We start from the raw sequence: 18354 nt of genomic DNA, 5'->3' as shown, positions 1-18354 counted from the left end.
AAACCAGTTACATGTTAACTGATTATTTAGGGCTGTGGATGTACCAAAAGTTTCCTAATAAATAAATCACATAGTATGTGTTAGTGGCAGAAATGTTTTCTTTGCCAAATACTTCAAATTTAATTTATTATTGCGCTGATTTTTATAAGTTTGGTACATAAGTTCGTAGAGTTTTTGTTTTGTATCTTGATATTCCGGTTACTAAGAGGTTTTTAGTAGTTAACTGTTCCTATTTGAGTTTAAATATTGTGTTTTTGTCATTTGGAGATAGTGAATGGAGCTGTTGACGCTAGAAACTGGAATTCCAAGTGCAGAAATCGGAACATTTTCGACATATTCTTCTGTCTGAGTTCAATAGAGGGGTGACAGCTGCGGAGGTAGCCAGAAACATTTTCTTTGTATATGGGGATAATGCTATTGGTGGGAGCACAGCAAAAAATAGTTTTCACGCTTTAAGGAGGACCGCTTCGACGTTAGTGACTCTCCACGTTCAGTAATACCATGGGGATTTGATGAAGATCGTTTAAAAGCATTAATCCACAATGTTCCCGAGAATTGGCAAGTGTAATGAACTGTGATTATTCCACTATCGTGCGACATTTGCATGCAGTGGGGAATGTTCAAAAATCGGGTGTATGGGCTCTGCATCCTCAAAGCCAAAATCACAAAAATCTGTGGCTGGCTATATGTGTATGTCTGCTTGCTCGTCATCAATTGGCTAGTAAACAACACCGACCATTCCTATCCTTTATCGTTCCTGGTGACGAAGAATGGTGTCTTTATGCTAACATATGAAACGGCTGAATCCAAACAAAGCAGCAACTCGCCGTACAAAGACCTGCACGCGTCTACAAAAGAAAATGTTATGTACGTCGTAGAACAGCGGCGGTATGGTGTACTACGAATTGCTTCACCGAGGTGTAACCATCACTACTGACATGTATTGTTTACAACTGAGTCGTCTTGCAGACCCAGTTCAAGAACAACGACGAGGATGATTTCGTTATGCTACTCCACGATAGCGCCTAACTGCATTCATGCAGGAGTTGGGTTGGGAAGTCACTACACATCCACATCATTCCCCTGATCATACTCCCTCAGATTTTCACCTTTTCCGCTCTCTATCGAACAATCTTCAAGGAACTTCATATCCGGATGAAAATGCGCTTCGAACGTGGCTCGATGAGTTCTTTGCCTCAAAACCATGTGATTTCTACAGTCGCGGAATCGCAAAGTTACCCCAGCGCTGGGAGGCTGTTGTAAATAGTAAAGTAGAATATATTATCGATGACTTAAGTCTCTGTTGTGTGTGTGTGTGTGTGTGTGTGTGTGTTGGTGGAAAAGCGCTACGAACTTGTGCACCAACGCAGTAATAACATTACCCCTCACGCATAAGCATTTATTTCTGTGTCACGTTATTTGATGACATCACACTTCTCACGATAAAAATGCTAATTAATCAGTGTTGTATTAATATTTTTGATTTATTGCGAAGGAACATACCACTAAAATAGTAACATGTCGAAGTGCATAATTTTAGTAGTGGCGAAATTAACGCTTTATTTCCACTTAGCAGTCTAATGTAGAACGATATAAATGTCAGTAAATCTACATATCATTTACCAAAGAAAATTAAAAGTTAGCAAGAATGACCGGCAGATATCGTCAACTCTGTATTAACAACCTTTTTTCTTATAGGATGGCTGTAGATGCGTCAAATTTCGATGATTGGCCTCCAAAAAGACGACTCATTGAATGTTCAGAGAACGATCGAGAAAGTAAACACCTGTTCTTATGTTAACGGTACTGCCTATGGAGGGTGGAATTAGACAGATTAAGTTTTGGCCTTCGGGATCTCTGGCAGAAGCATCTGAAGCACGTCCTCCGCCTTCCACATATGGGTTTAATCTGCAAGAAGAGACAGTCAAATATAGAGAACTGCCAACTGTGCGCCGATTGAAACAAACTGACCACTTGAGATTACGGCTTTACCTTCATTGGTGGTACCGTAGAGTTTCTGGCGGCGGTAGAGACAAGAAGGGGAACGCATTTCTTGGTCTCCGGGTCGCATTGTAGGCGTCTGCTGCACACGAGCTGCGGAAATGTAGTTGAGTTTCCTCGTTCAGCGCAGGACTCGCCCAGACCTGCAACAAGTGGGAAGCGAGGAAAACATGTATAAAACAACAGCGGTTGTGCACACATATCATTTTCTGTAACGTCCTTGTGTCTTACTTCGCAAATAATATTGTCATGGGAAAGTTTGCAGTGAGACATGTATAGATGTACATCGTACGCAAAGTGAAATGTGCTCCTCAAACCACTTCCCACAAAAATAAAAAAAAAACAAACAATATTACCCTTAAACTGTGGGAAATAGGTCTTCCACAGCGATTAATATAGATATAATAAGAACATGAATTGAAAGTTAATTCTTTCACATTAGTTAAACAGTCACATGTTACACAGATCATTTGTACTAATAATTTATCGAAATATTAGTTTACAGGATATGAATACATCATTAGTGTTAACTTTAAAGAGCACAGTAGTTTTTTTAATCCTTCCCGTGCAACAGTACTTAAAAAAGTTTATTTTCTATTTTTTTGTTTACAGGCTATTAGGCTTTACGTAGAAACTCGTCCATGGAATAAGAGGAGTAGTCCAGGAGAAATGATTTTACATTATATTTCAAATTTCCTCTTATAACTGTCAGACATTTTATGTTATTGGACAAATGACTAAAGATTTTCGTTCTTACAAACTGAACTCATTTCTCATCCACCTACAGCATTATTACTGGGCCATAATATTAATGGCGAATAATTATTTGGAAAATTTAATTTACAATCTCTTCCGTTGCTTTCACTCTAATGGGATTCTTATAAACCTAGTATCACCTGCTGAAACTGCCAATTCTGGTTGTTGAATGTTAAATGGATGCTCATTCACATGTATAATGAATAGGAATGTACGTAAAAGTGAACCCTGCGGGGCTTCCTTTATGCGTTTTTCCTAATCACAAAAAATTTCTACCCTTCGACCACTGTTTGAATTATTTAGCTTCATAGATTTAGATGCTAGACCTGACACTTAGGTCTTCATTTATACAGTCACTTTTTAAGTCTCGATACCATTGCCTAACTTGTCCTGTAATGGTTACTGTATCTCTTCTAGTGTTCATCGTTGTTTTGGGTAATGAGTACAGTGATGAAGAGTCTTTAACAGCTGACAATATGATCACTTCGTGAGGTAAGGAATATTTTCGATCCTTTTAAGGCGAGCAGTCGAAACAAATCTTTCTGGCGGCGTGTAGGCCCACCCACGTTGTCGTGCACGGAACTTTTCGTAAATAACCTGTATTCTTACGTGGCATGATACAATGATGTCGCAGACGTAGTTAAAATTAAATGTATGGCTTTCTTAACAACTTGAACACTGTCTGTAAGGTCCAACAAAAATCAAATTCATTACCTGCGAAATTTTTCATTTCGAACGAGAAGCAGTTTCACACCTCTCACGGTATTTTATTTTTTATCACATAAAAATTTAATTTTTTTATAATAAAATTCGTATCGCATTTACCTATAAATTTTGATAATGTTCATAGTTGTTTTCAGTCCAAATATGTTAGTGTTCTGGCTTTTTTCACAGACTGAAGTAATTTTTTTTTATTGGCACTTCCTTGTAACGTTAGTTTCTAGTTTTTACATAACGACCAGCAAGAGTGTTCTTTTGGTAAACACTCCACCATATTCCAGAATAAAAATAGATATCTACTATATCTTCGGAATTTTTACCAACATTTGAAATTATCACTAGCTGGCAGTGCTATAAGTTGCAGAGATAACTCTGACCCTCCTAGATACCTGAGGGCAACTACAGCAACTTCGCAGTCATATCAGCAGACATATACTCACGTAGCAGATGACACCTTAGACTTGTGACGCTGGGAGACCTCTTCTCGAATTCTCGGATGTAAACAAGACAGATGACATTGTCTGTCCTTCACAGTGCCTTTTTTGCTTATAGTAAAATACTTTGTCAGTGCAATAGAGGAGCACAAACAGCAAGAGAAACGTGACATCACGAACAGTTTCTGATTTGTTCCGAACGTATTCTGACCAGTCATAAACACATTTTAATGTTCACAACGAACACCAGTTGATGCACTTCTACTAACATTGCATGCGTTTTAGTTGAAACATGGAACAAATCTGCTTCGGCTTAGCTTATTGTTTTGGACGTTACGTGACGCTTTTCACACTCCTAGACATGCGATATTAAGGATACCTTTTTTACCACACTTTACCACTTACATATTACCCCATCACCTAAAATATTCTACACACCTCACACATAATCTTCCACCGAAGCAGTCATATCTACAAGAAGACATTTGCTTTCAGATCTGTACAGAAAGTTTCGAGCTCCCATAATTACAACTTTCCTAACTCAAACGAATCTACCTCCCCTTCACTCTCCCCACATCTGTCCACGTGATCAAGTACATAACTCTCCAAGTGTAACTGAAAAACTGCAATCAGCTATAAATATCCATCAATATATAAATTTAAACAAAACCCACTGTATTAAAAACGACTCCATTATTAAATTTGTTATTCTAACTAGCAGTCTGCACCAGCATCTTAGCGGTAGCAGCCGAAAGTTATGCAAAAATCTTCCTCTTAAAAAGGTCTATCAACATAGAAGGTAAAAAGAATCTCAACAACAAGCAGGAATTGTGCGACATAAACGAAAGACTGTACGCCTCTTTTTACATCTGAAAGATGACGTCTACTCAAATTTCGCGCCAGTCGCATGTGAGTGGAGCTATTACCGTTACTGTGAGGATGCATATCAGGTTGGCTTTAAATACACGCTGTAACGGTCGTGGGCGCTAGTTACCTTTCATCTTGGACGACGTGAATTTACGTTTAATATGTAAAGGTTTTTTTTTATTACCGCTACTAGTCACAAACTTTTTCAACTATTGTATCACTTATTTATTTAGCGACATGTTTCGAGGATTATACCTTATCTTCAGGCTAAATGGCATTACAAAAACAACTCTACAATAAGGTCATGCTGATGTTACATAGTCTTTTCGTAAATGCTGTGGTCATTCTGTGAAAGAAGAGAAAAAGCATTTACGAAAAGACTATGAAACATCAGCATGACGTTATAGTAAATTTGTTTTTGTACCGCCATTTAGCCTGAAGATGAGGTATAATCCTCGAAACATGTAGCTAAATATGTAAGTAATACAATAGGTGACAAAGTTTGTGAGCGGTAGCGATAACTTAAAAAAAAAAAAAAAAAAAAAAAAAAAAAAAAAAAACTTTACATATTTCTTGAGACAGCCACGGTCGAAAAATAGTCAAAATGGCTTCAAATTCCTGAACTGATGTTAGTCAAGAATGCCTTTAAGGTGACAGACGTCATTATTTACATAGGTCGCGTAGTAGGTTTACGAGAAGCTGAATGTTCCCTCTGCGATATTACACAAGACTTCGTAGGAATGTGGCCACTGTACAGTGACTGCTGGCAGCAATGGTCACAAGAAGGTACGATCTTAGGAAGACTGGGCTCTGGACAGCAGCGGCTGACAATTGTGTTTGGTATATGGATGTATCGCATAGTAGTGCTTTTTCAGGAGCAATTTAAGTAGCAGTTTGCTCCACAGTGACACAACTAACTGTTACAAATGGGAACAGCTCCAAGCCAGACGCCCTGTAGAGTGCATTCCACTGACCCCAAACCAACACCACTCATTGTAGTCCAGAGAGGAGGTCTGTTGTTTTTCTAATGAAAGCTGGTTCTGACTAGGCGCCAGTGATGGCCATGTATTGGTTAGAAGGAAGCGAGATGAGCACCTGCAGAGAACCTGTCTCCGTGCTGGGCAGACCTGGAGTCTTGGTGTGGGGTGCGATTTCGTATGACATCTACATCTACATTTATACTCCGGAAGGCACCCAACCGTGTGTGATGGAGGGCACTTTACGTGCCACTGTCATTACCTCCCTTTCCTGTTCCAGTCGCGTATGGTTCGCGGGAAGAACGACTGCTGGAAAGCCTCCGTGCGCGCTCGAATCTCTCTAATTTTACATTCGTGATCTCCTCGGGAGGTATAAGTAGGGGGAAGCAATATATTCCATACCTCATCCAGAAACGCACCCTCTCGAAACCTGGAGAGCAACCTACACCGCGATGCAGAGCGCCTCTACATCTACATCTACATCTACATCCATACTCCGCAAGCCACCTGACGGTGTGTGTCGGAGGGTACCCTGAGTACCTCTATCGGTTCTCCCTTCTATTCCAGTCTCGTACTGTACGTGGAAAGAAGGACTGTCGGTATGCTTCTGTGTGGGCTCTAATCTCTCTGATTTTATCCTCATGGTCTCTTCGCGAGATATACGTAGGAGGGAGCAATATACTGCTTGACTCTTCGGTGAAGGTATGTTCTCGAAACTTCAACAAAAGCCCGTACCGAGCTACTGAGCGTCTCTCCTGCAGAGTCTTCCACTGGAGTTTATCTATCATCTCCGTAACGCTTTCGCAATTACTAAATGATCCTGTAACGAAGCGCGCTGCTCTCCGTTGGATCTTCTCTATCTCTTCTATCAACCCTACCTGGTGCGGATCCCACACTGCTGAGCAGTATTCAAGCATTGGGCGAACAAGCGTACTGTAACCTACTTCCTTTGTTGTCGGATTGCATTTCCTTAAGATTCTTCCAATGAATCTCAGTCTGGCATCTGCTTTACCGACGATCAACTTTATATGATCATTCCATTTTAAATCACTCCTAATGAGTACTCCCAGATAATTTATGGAATTAACTACTTCCAGTTGCTGACCTGCTATTTTGTAGCTAAATGATAAGGGACCTATCTTTCTATGTATTCGCATCACATTACACTTGTCTACATTGAGATTCAATTGCCATTCCGTGCACCATGCGTCAATTCGCTGCAGATCCTCCTGCATTTCAGTACAATTTTCCATTGTTGCAACCTCTCGATACACCACAGCATCATCTGCAAAAAGCCTCAGTGAACTTCCGATGTCATCCACCAGGTCATTTATGTATATTGTGAATAGCAACGGTCCTATGACACTCCCCTGGGGCACACCTGAAATCACTCTTACTTCGGAAGACTTCTCTCCATTGAGAATGACATGCTGCGTTCTGTTATCTAGGAACTCCTCAATCCAATCACACAATTGATCTGATAGTCCGTATGCTCTTACTTTGTTCATTAAACGACTGTGGGGAACTGTGTCAAACGCCTTGCGGAAGTCAAGAAACACGGCATCTACCTGTGAACCCGTGTCTAAGGCCCTCTGAGTCTCGTGGACGAATAGCGCGAGCTGGGTTTCACACGACCGTCTTTTTCGAAACCCATGCTGATTCCTACAGAGTAGATTTCTAGTCTCCAGAAAAGACATTATACTCGAACATAATACGTGTTCCAAAATTCTACAACTGATCGACGTTAGAGATATAGGTCTATAGTTCTGCACATCTGTTTGACGTCCCTTCTTGAAAACGGGGATGACCTGTGCCCTTTTCCAATCCTTTGGAACGCTTCGCTCTTCTAGAGACCTACGGTACACCGCTGCAAGAAGGGGGGCACGTTCCTTCGCGTACTCTGTGTAAAATCGAACTGGTATTCCATCAGGACCAGCGGCCTTTCCTCTTTTGAGCGATTTTAATTGTTTCTCTATCCCTCTGTCGTCTATTTCGATATCTACCATTTTGTCAACTGTGCGACAATCTAGAGAAGGAACTACAGTGCAGTCTTCCTCTGTGAAACAGCTTTGGAAGAAGACATTTAGTAATTCGGCCTTTAGTCTGTCATCCTCTGTTTCAGTACCATTTTGGTCACAGAGTGTCTGGACATTTTGTTTTGATCCACCTACCGCTTTGACATAGGACCAAAATTTCTTAGGATTTTCTGCCAAGTCAGTACATAGAACTTTACTTTCGAATTCATTGAAAGCCTCTCGCATAGCCCTCCTCACACTGCATTTCGCTTCGCGTAATTTTTGTTTGTCTGCAAGGCTTTGGCTATGTTTATGTTTGCTGTGAAATTCCCTTTGCTTCCGCAGCAGTTTTCTAACTCGGTTGTTGTACCACGGTGGCTCTTTCCCATCTCTTACGATCCTGCTTGGCACATACTCATCTAACGCATATTGTACCATGGTTTTGAACTTTGTCCACTGATCCTCAACACTGTCTGTACTTGAGACAAAACTTTTGTGTTGAGCCACCAAGTACTCTGAAATCTGCTTTTTGTCACTTTTGCTAAACAGAAAAATCTTCCTACCTTTTTTAATATTTCTATTTACGGCTGAAATCATCGATGCAGTAACCGCTTTATGATCGCTGATTCCCTGTTCTGCATTAACTGATTCAAATAGTTCGGGTCTGTTTGTCACCAGAAGGTCTAATATGTTATCGCCACGAGTCGGTTTTCTATTTAACTGCTCAAGGTAGTTTTCAGATAAAGCACTTAAAAATATTTCACTAGATTCTTTGTCCCTGCCACCCGTTATGAACGTCTGAGTCTCCCAGTCTATATCCGGCAAATTAAAATCTCCACCCAGAACTATAACATGGTGGGGAAATCTACTCGAAATATTTTCCAAATTATTCTTCAGGTGCTGAGCCACAACAGCTGCTGAGCCCGGGGGCCTATAGAGACATCCAATTACCATGTCTGAGCCTGCTTTAACCGTGACCTTCACCCAAATCATTTCACAATTCGAATCTCCGTCAATTTCCTTCGATACTATTGCACTTCTTATCGCTATAAACACGCCTCCCCCTTCACTGTCCAGCCTATCTCTGCGGTATACATTCCAATCCGAGTTTAGCATTTCATTACTGTTTGCGTCTGGTTTCAGCCAACTTTCTGTTCCTAGTACTATATGGGCGTTGTGACCGTTTATTAATGAGAGCAGTTCTGGGACCTTTCTATAGACGCTCCTGCAGTTTACTATAAGCACATTAATATTGTTATTCCTTGTTGCATTTTGCCTACTGCCTTGCCGCGTCTCAGGAGGCGTCTTGTCGGGCCTAGGGAGGGAATTCTCTAACCTAAAAAAACCCCATGTGCACTCCACACGTACTCCGCTACCCTCGTAGCCGCTTCCGGCGTGTAGTGCACGCCTGACCTATTCAGGGGGACCCTACATTTCTCCACCCGATAGCGGTGGAGTTTGCTAAACATCTCCGTAACGCTATCACGCTTACCAGATAACCCTGTGGCGAAACGCGCCGCTATTTTTTGGATCTTCTCTATCTCCTCCGTCAACCCGATCTGGTATGGATCCCACACTGACGAGCAATACTCAAGTATAGGTCGAACGAGTGTTTTGTAAGCCACCTCCTTTGTTGATGGACTGCATTTTCTAAGGACTCTCCCAATGAATCTCAACCTGGCACCCACCTTACCAACAGTTAATATGATCATTCCACTTCAAATCGTTCCGTACGCATAGTCCCAGATATTTTACAGAAGTAACTGCTACCAGTGTTTGTTCCGCTATCATATAATCATACAATAAAGGATCCTTCTTTCTATGTATTCGCAAAACATTACATTTGTCTTTGTTAAGGCTCAGTTGCCACTTCCTGCACCAAGTGCCTATCCGATGCAGATCTTCCTGCATTTCGGTGCAATTTTCTAATGCTGCAACTTCTCTGTATATTACAGCATCATCTGCGAAAAGCCGCATGGAACTTCCGACACTATCTACTAGGTCATTTATATATATTGTGAAAGGCAATGGTCCCATAACACTCCCCTGTGACACGCCAGAGGTTACTTTAACGTCTATAGACGTCTCTCCATTGATAACAACATGCTGTGTTCTGTTTGCTAAAAACTCTTCAATCCAGCCACACAGCTGGTCTGCTATTCCGCAGGCTCTTACTTTGTTTATCAGGCGACAGTGCGGAACTGTATCGAACGCCTTCCGGAAGTCAAGGAAAATGGCATCTTCCTGGGAGCCTGTATCTAATATTTTCTGGGTCTCATGAACAAATAAAGCAAGTTGGGTTTAACACGATCGCAATCTTGCGGTCCCACTCACCCTGACTCTTGTGTTGCCAATCATGAATAGCATTCCAGGCGGGTTTTCCGACAGATATACTGCTGTTGTAACCGAAAAGTGGAGTGTCGACATGTCCTTTGGCCTGCATGATCACCAGACCTGTCTCGATTACAGCACACATTGAGCATCACTGGACGGCACCTCCAACTCTATTCACATACAGGTTACACTTGCAGCCCACCTAAATCGTCTACTCCCACGGCATGTCCTCTTCTTTCCTAATTGCGTCACACCCGTTTCTTTGATTCCCCCTTTTCTCCTACTGAACCCTCTTTCCCTCCCAGATTCCAGGCCACTCCTTTGCATTTCTCTCACTACGACTCTTTCCATCATATTCATAAATTCGTAGAAACTGTGCTGCTATGATTCATGAAGATGCTAGCCGCAATCACATGGGCCACGCATAACTTGATCATCAATACTATCAAGACTATTTGTAACTTACCTTTTTCTGTTACCTTATTATAACGTTATTCATGTTATCTGATATATGTCAACGTAACACTGTTTGTGTTTCACGTGGAGAAGGGAGGAAATGAAATGACACTGAAGGAGAAAAAATATACTGCTTTTTTTGGAATGTTCGTTGAACAATAATAGCCGGTAGTACAACTCTGGCCCTTAATGATTAGCATATATGACCATCACCCGATACAGTGGTGCAGAATGACGACACTCTACATTATATAATATGAGGTATGTTTTTGATCAGAGTACCATTTTAAAATGGCCGCTGCTGAACTATGCTCAGCGAGCCGTGCTTGAGCACAGAGTACCGGTACTGCCACACATTGCGTACCTGCAGACGTAATAACAGAGGCATTTGTGTGTGTTTACACAGTTGTGACTCGCGCAAAATTTTATGCCTGAGCTACAATACCACGAAAATAAACAGTTCAAGTATGTTGTTTACAGCTTTGATTTCCGCTCTGTTTCTTTCAGTAACGTATTGATGTGTCATAGATTTTTCACTCCCCCGTATTCCATGCATCACGGTTTACGAATGACGAATATGGAAAGCAAAAAAATTAAACTTCCTCGTATACTTGCTTTTTCAAGCACCAGCTACAGCCTTTTCACTGACAATGGTAGTAGTCGTAACTAAACTGAATATATCCATTTTTCATATATATAAACTGAACTGTTAGGATGTATTTAAATTGTGCAGTCATTAGTTGAACATTGCGAGGAATAAAATAAAATGGAAGAAAGATGGTAGCAGTGGAGAGCCCCAGCCAATGAATTGACAGTTGGGGCACGTGACCAATTTTATAAAATTTTTTATTATTATGATTATTATTTGTTCTTTGGGGCTATCTAGGAGCACGTTAAGTCTTGTTGAACTTAGCACAGAATCTGGCTTTTGGCTGAGCCCAGATTTCCCTCATTCTTTGTGAGGGGGCCTGCTTGCGCTCATCTATCCAAAGGACACCGTGTCTTCTTGTCTGTTGTTCGTCTTGAGTTATACCGATTTTCACTACCTGCATTCGGAGGAGAATGTCGAAAGTATCTTCCGTTTTGATATATAGCATCTGGAGGTCTTCTTTCGTGTTTTTAAACCATGGCATGATAGTTTTTGGTTTTGAATCAAAAAAGAGAAATATATTTTTGATTCGTTTGAGGTGACCATAAAATCGTGCACATCTTTTACGGATTGTGCCTGTAATTTTTTTTATTTTGCTGTATACGTCCTTGTTGAATCTATTGTGATGGATGCCATTCTTGGATCCCAGGATTCTTCGAATGATTTTGCCTTCTTTTTTCTGTAATTCTTCGATGAGTCTTTTGTCAGCGTTTAGGGATAATGTTTCGACTGAATACAAAACTACTGGCTTCAGAACTGTTCGTAGTAACGTATCTTAATGTTTGTAGATCGTGCGGGATGTTTGGTAAGCTGTTTCTAGTTTGCGTATCCGTCCCCTAAGCGCTACCTTGCCCAGTCCAGTTTTCATGATGACCTCACCCAGGTACTTTCTTACGGAGTCTTGGTGAGGCGTCTTTAATGTTTGTCATGACTTCTGTTATCTCAAATTATATTTGCAGACTAGTTTCTTCAGCGATATCTTTTAACAGATAGATTTGTACTCTAGCCGTATGTACGTCGTTTAACAGAATGGCAATAAAATCGGCAAAAGCCAAGCAGTCTACCTCGATCGTCTTCGATTTGGTTCCAATTCGCAAAGGGCTATAGTTGGTTTCCATTAATCTTTCGCACCAGGTTCTGATGATCTTTTTAAAGACGCAGTTGAAAAGTGTTGGGGACCGGCCATTACCTTGCCTGACCCCTGTTTTGACATCAGAGGAATCCGAGAGACATCCGAAGAATTTTACTTTTGATTTTGTATCTGTTAGGGAAGCTCTAATTAGTAACTGCACTTTAAGGTCAATTCTGAACTCATTTAGGATGTTCAGCAAGACCTCCGGGTCTGTGGAGTTGTGTGCCTTCTTGAAGTCCACAAATACTGACACGTAGTGTTTGGATCTTAGCGTATAATATTTGATTATTGTTTCGAGGTTGTAGATCTGATCGACTGTTGAGCGACTTTTTATGAAGCCCCTTGGTATTCATCTATTTGGTGTGCGACTTGGTCTTCTAAACGCTCCAGAATGGCGGGTGAGAGAATGTTATAGGTTACAGGTAGCAGGAAAATTCCTCCATAGTTGTTAATGTCTTTCATGCTGCCTTTCTTGTGCAAGGGATGGATCTGGATCGTTTTCCAATCTTCGGGCAGTGTTTCCTCATTCCAAATTTTTTCTATTTGTTTTTGTAAGATTTAAAGTGATTTCTTTGGGGAATGTTTCCACAGTTCTGCTACGACTGAGTCTTCTCCAGCTGCTTTGTAGTTTTTGAAACGGGCAATGTGGCGCTTGATTTCATCTTTGTCAGGAGGTATGGACTCTGGCCACCTGAACAGTGGTTCTTTGGCCTCAATGGGGTTTGGGGGTTTATTACAGTTCACTAGGTCTCGAAAGTAGTTTGCTGAAATCTGACAATTTTATTCATTTGAAGTCGTCAATGTACCGTCCTTTCGCTGAAAGCATAGTGACGGCGGTTTGTAACTGGTCACTTTCCGTTTGAAGGCCATGTATTATTCTTTGGTTTCATTCTTACTAAAATTTTGTTGTGTCTTTTCAATGAGTGATTTTTCGTACTTAAGTTTCCAGTTCTGATTACCCTGGCTGTTTGGGCACGTTGGATTTTGTAAGTTTCCCAGTCAGTTTCCAATGTAGTTGAGTAATATTGTTTCCATGCACTGAGCCTTTCCTTCAGGACTGACTCGCATATGTCATTCCACCGGGCATGCTTTTTGCTTCTTTTCATTTCTGCAGCTACTTTGGTAGCCTCTATAAGGCGCTCTTTGGTGGTACTGAAGTCAGGGTCGCTTGGTCTTGCCTTTTCTTGGAACTCCATGACCCTATGTCGAAATTCGTCATTGTCAATGAGTATAGTTTTTTTTGTGGTCTTTCTGGTGTTTGTGGGTATAGGCTTGAATTTAATTATGGACATGTAAAGATCTAAAGCCACATTTATGTTTTTCTTTACTTTAACGTTCATAATTTTAGGGCTGTTCCTCTTGGAGATCGCGACGAGGTCTATTTGGAACTTTTCGATGGTTTGGACGGGGGATCGCCAAGTGGTCTGCTTTCTCAGTAGATGGCGAAAGTGGATCGACATTACCTACAGGTTGTGATTTTCACAGATGGATACAAATCTTTTGCCGTTTTGGTTGGTTTTCTTATGAGCAAGGTAATTTCCTATAATTATCTTGCATTTTCGTTTTCGGCCAAGTCGAGCATCGCAGTCACCCATAAGGAGTTTCACATGGTGTTTAGCAATTTTAGATAGTTTTCATCCAGTAGGTTCCAGTGTGGGTCAGAACTGCTTTTTCATTTATAGGGGCATGCACGTTCACTAGTGCGTAGGTTTTGTTGGCACATTTGACTGTCAGTATGGATAATCTGTCATTCACTGGTTCAAAGTTTGTGACCTATTGTGATTCTCACGGCAAACGCGATTCCAAGCATCACAGCTCCATTGAATATCCATTTCTGAGCTCCAGTCTTGAAAAATCCGTAACCGTCTGATTCAAAGGTCTCTTCATCTGGTTACTTTGTTTCTTGTAGGGCAATTATGGACATCTGATTTTCGTGTAGGGCTTTAGTGACGATTTTCAGCTTGGCAGTTTATGTGAGTGAGTTTATGCTGAAGGTTGCTAGAAAGGTTTTTGATTCAGTTCTGAGTCTTTGATTGAGCGGAATACACCAAGACGCTCCTATTCGTCCCATACATGACGACGAGTCTTCCTTCCCCAGTATCCGAATGGGACTCGTGCGCCGTAGCTTTCACGACGAGGGATTCATCCGAAGACTTACCCACTGGGGTAGTTTTCTTGAAATGTTGTGCCATCATGCTTCTTGAATTGTATTTGTTTAGGACGCATCCTCATACTGGTTGCAACTAGTGTTGTTCGCTCTAGAGATTGCTTCAAGACGTTTTCTGGCTTCGTGTGGTTATTTCTTCTCAGTATTTTCTTCCTTTAGTCTTTGATAAGTCAGTATCACACTAGAAGGGAAGGGAGCAGCCACTAGTTTTCGTCCACCCCAGGTATTTTATTTCCCCGGTCCCACCATATCTGGTGAGCATTCCCCTATCCGCCACCTGGGGAGGCGCCCGATGGGAGACTAGCAAGTTCGCATTATTATTTATTATTTTTTAAATAAGAGGAGGCACGACGATTTTTAGGCGGTTGAGGGACAGGTGTCGCAACCCGAGAACTGGTCACGAAGTCTTCATCACCAGTGGAGCGCGCTGTGTCAACCTAGGAAAGGTATAGAATTTTGTTTTTTGTTTTAGAAGGTTTTTTCTCTTTTAATTATATAAAATTAAATTTTTTGTCCTGATTGTGCTCAGTAAGGCTATACTTCCCTAACTGCTCAAGACACACCAACAATGAGGACATGACAGGAAATAGAAACAAATAAAGGAGGATTAAAGCAGAAAACAAAGATAGTTTGGGAGATGTAGGCTGCACTTCTTCGAGCGCATCTCACGCTCGCTGGTCAACACTAGGCTGTTACACCGTACGGTTCTGAAATCGGGTGTCGTAAGGTGTCGGGCCACAACGGATTGGGGAGAGGAAGTCATAAATTACACTGCGCAAGTATTTAGCAAATTGACGGCGGTAGCATGACATTCGTTCAACTGTGGCATGAAGAATTGTGCAACAGCAAGATTGTGTCAACTTCTCCTTAAAAATTCCTCATACTTACATGCACTTTCAAAGAAAGGAGTTATGAGAAACGTAGCGCTCATGGTGCCAGAAGGGATGACATCAGAGCAAGTGCAGTAGAAAACAAACATCTATGTCCCTTCTCTGTGTTGATGGTAGAGCGACTGGCCATCGTTTCAACACTCGACGCTGGTTGCTAGTTACCGGGCAGGGTACGCTTCAAAAGATGTTTTCGTCCATTTTCTTTGCATAGTAGCAAACATATGAAGAAAAATGGAGTACTTTTAATGAAATTTTTGGCTCTCATTTGAAGAGAAAAGGCATAACTGAAGTGCGATAGTTTGTGTGCTGTAATACATTTGCACATAACAGGCCGCCTCTGTGTTTACATATGAGCAAAAACATTGTCGCCACTTGCTTGGTGCTGATCAACCTTTAAAACGAAGTGCAATAGCGATTCTCTGTAGCATGAAACGACAGGTACTTGGTAGGTATTTCAGAGGTATGTGGTACCTGATGTCTATACGCAAAGGGTCACTTAGTTCCCGTAATTTACAGACTGGTGGTATGTAGGCATGGAGCTGCACCCAGTGTGGTCAACCGGGTTCAGATCAGTCGAATTTGGTTGCCAAAGCATTAACGTGAGTTTACTATCATGTTCCTGAAACCACTGCAGCACGATTATGGTATTACGACACAGGCAGTAATCCTGGAAAATGCCATCGCCGTCGGGGGAGACATCAAGCATAAAGGGGTGCGGAGCGTCTACAGTACTGTCCACGTTGTCTGCAGCTGTCGTGGTGCGTTTGACTATTACCATAGGTTCCATGGAAACTCCTGTGACTTTATCCGATGGCATAATACTGGCCCCACCGACCTGCGTCGATGGTATAACGCTTATTTCGAGCACCGTTTTGCTCGCAGCTAGCCATCGACCTAGTGTGACGAGAAACTCGAGTCATCCGACCAATCGACGCGTTTATGATGATCCACGGTCGAATCTCCTTGATCCTGTACCTACTGTAATCGCAATTCACGGTGTAATCTTGTCAACGTGGAGGCACGTTCTGATGTTTGCTAAATCATTGCTGCTTTTCGTAAAAATAAATGCCGACAAGTATCGCTGGCTCCTAACAGAACATCTTCTATGGTTGCTATAAGACGTTCCTCTGCAGCCTAGGGAAACCTGTGGTACCTTGCTGTCAGCCCATTGTGCATGAAGTACTACAGCATGTCTTCACGATTTTTTTCGAAATTGTTGGACTGGACGCAGAGGACCTGTACCTCTGCCGGTCCATTGTCCGGATTTCACGCCTGTAGAATTTTTTTGTGGGGAAAGCTGGAAGACGCTGTACATACCACCTACAGCCGGTGATAAGCAACGACATTACTGCAGCCCGCTCGCGCATCTTCGCTGAAGTGCTAGGAAATGTGCAGCAGTCGTTCTTTACCAAACTGGAAGACTGTGTTGCAGCTGCCGGTGGTCATTTAGAACACAACCTGTGATGGCCAATTGTTTCGTTACTAGTCAGAATCTACATAACTAGAAAATACACTTGTGTTGTACAAATGATGATGTGGGACTCTAACGGAATACAGCAGCTTGTAAACGACTCGTGCCAGAATCCTGGAACAAACACACTGACATTCTACACTACTGGCTATTAAAATAGCTACAGGTAGAAGAAATGCAGATGATAGACGGGTATCCATTGGACAAATATATTATACTAGAACTGACATGGGATTACATTTTCACGAAATTTGGGTGCATAGATCCTGAGAAATCAGTAGCCAGAACAACCACCTATAACGGCCTTGATACGCCTGGGCATTGAGTCAAACAGAGCTTGGATGGCGTGTGCAGGTACAGCTGCTCATGCAGCTTCAACAAGATACCACAGTTCATCAAGAGTATTGTGACGAGCCAGTTGCTCGGCCACCATTGACCAAACGTTTTCAATTGGTGAGAGATCTGGAGAATGTCCTGGCCATCGCGGAAGTCGAACATTTTCTGTATCCAGAAAAGCCCGTACAGGACCTGTAACATGCGGTCGTGCATTACTCTGCTGAAATGTAGGGTTTCGCAGGGATCGAATGAAGGTTAGAGCCACGGGTCGTAACACATCTGAAATGTAACGTCCACTGTTCAAAGTGCCGTCAATGGAACAAGAGGTGACCAAGACGTGTAACCAATGGCACCCCAAACCATCACCCAGGGTGATACGCCAGTATGGCGATGACGAATACACGCTTCCAATGTGCGTTCACCGCGATGTTGCCAAACACGGATGCGACCATGATGATGCAGTAAACAGTACCTGTATTCATCCGAAAAAATGACGTTTTGCCATCGGTGCACCCAGGTTCGCAGCAGTCGCTCCTGTCTGTGATGCAGCGTCAAGGGTAACAGCAGCCATGGTCTCCGAGCTGATAGTCCATGCTGCTGCAAACGTCGTCGAACTGTTCGTGCAGATGGTTGTTGTCTTGCAAACGTCCCCATCTGTTGAGTGAGGGATCGATACGTGGCTACACGATCCGTTACAGCCATGCGGATAAGATGCCTGTCATCTCGACTGCTAGTGATACGAGGCCGTTGGGATCCAGCAAGGCTTTCCGTATTACTCTCCTGAATCCACCGATTCCATATTCTGCTAACAGTCATTGGATCTCGACCAACGCGAGCAGCAATGTCGCGATACGATAAAACGCAATCACGATAGGCTACAATCCGACCTTTATCAGAGTCGGAAACGTGATGGTACGCATTTCTCCTCCTTACACGAGGCATCACTACAACGTTTCACCAGGCGACGGCGGTCAACTGCTGTTTGTGAATGAGAAATCGGTTGGAAACTTTCCTCATATCAGCCCGTTGTGGGTGTCGTCACCGGCGCCAACCTTGTGTGAATGCTCTGAAAAGCTAACCATTTGCATATCAAAGCACCTTCTTCCTGTCGGTTAAATGTCGCGTCTGTAGCACGTCATCTTCATGATG

At 42.2% G+C, this 18354-nt stretch overlaps 1 protein-coding gene across 1 annotated transcript in view; it reads right to left on the bottom strand.

Moving 5' to 3' along the window:
- Positions 1-1465: 1465 nt before the first annotated feature.
- Positions 1466-18354, bottom strand: part of LOC126336547 (uncharacterized) — a 38546-nt gene continuing 21657 nt past the window's right edge. Inside the window, exons 3-4 of the mRNA XM_050000380.1 lie at positions 1993-2144; positions 1466-1908 (exon numbers count right to left, since the gene is read on the bottom strand). Coding sequence (XP_049856337.1) covers positions 1798-1908; positions 1993-2144 — 263 coding nt within the window. The 3' untranslated portion in view covers positions 1466-1797. The remainder of the gene's footprint in view (positions 1909-1992; positions 2145-18354) is intronic.

The sequence above is a fragment of the Schistocerca gregaria genome, chromosome 2, assembly GCF_023897955.1.
Source record: "Schistocerca gregaria isolate iqSchGreg1 chromosome 2, iqSchGreg1.2, whole genome shotgun sequence".
Taxonomy (NCBI): domain Eukaryota; kingdom Metazoa; phylum Arthropoda; class Insecta; order Orthoptera; family Acrididae; genus Schistocerca; species Schistocerca gregaria.
Note: the sequence above shows the minus strand (reverse complement) of the source record. Positions and strands in the feature narration are given on the sequence as shown.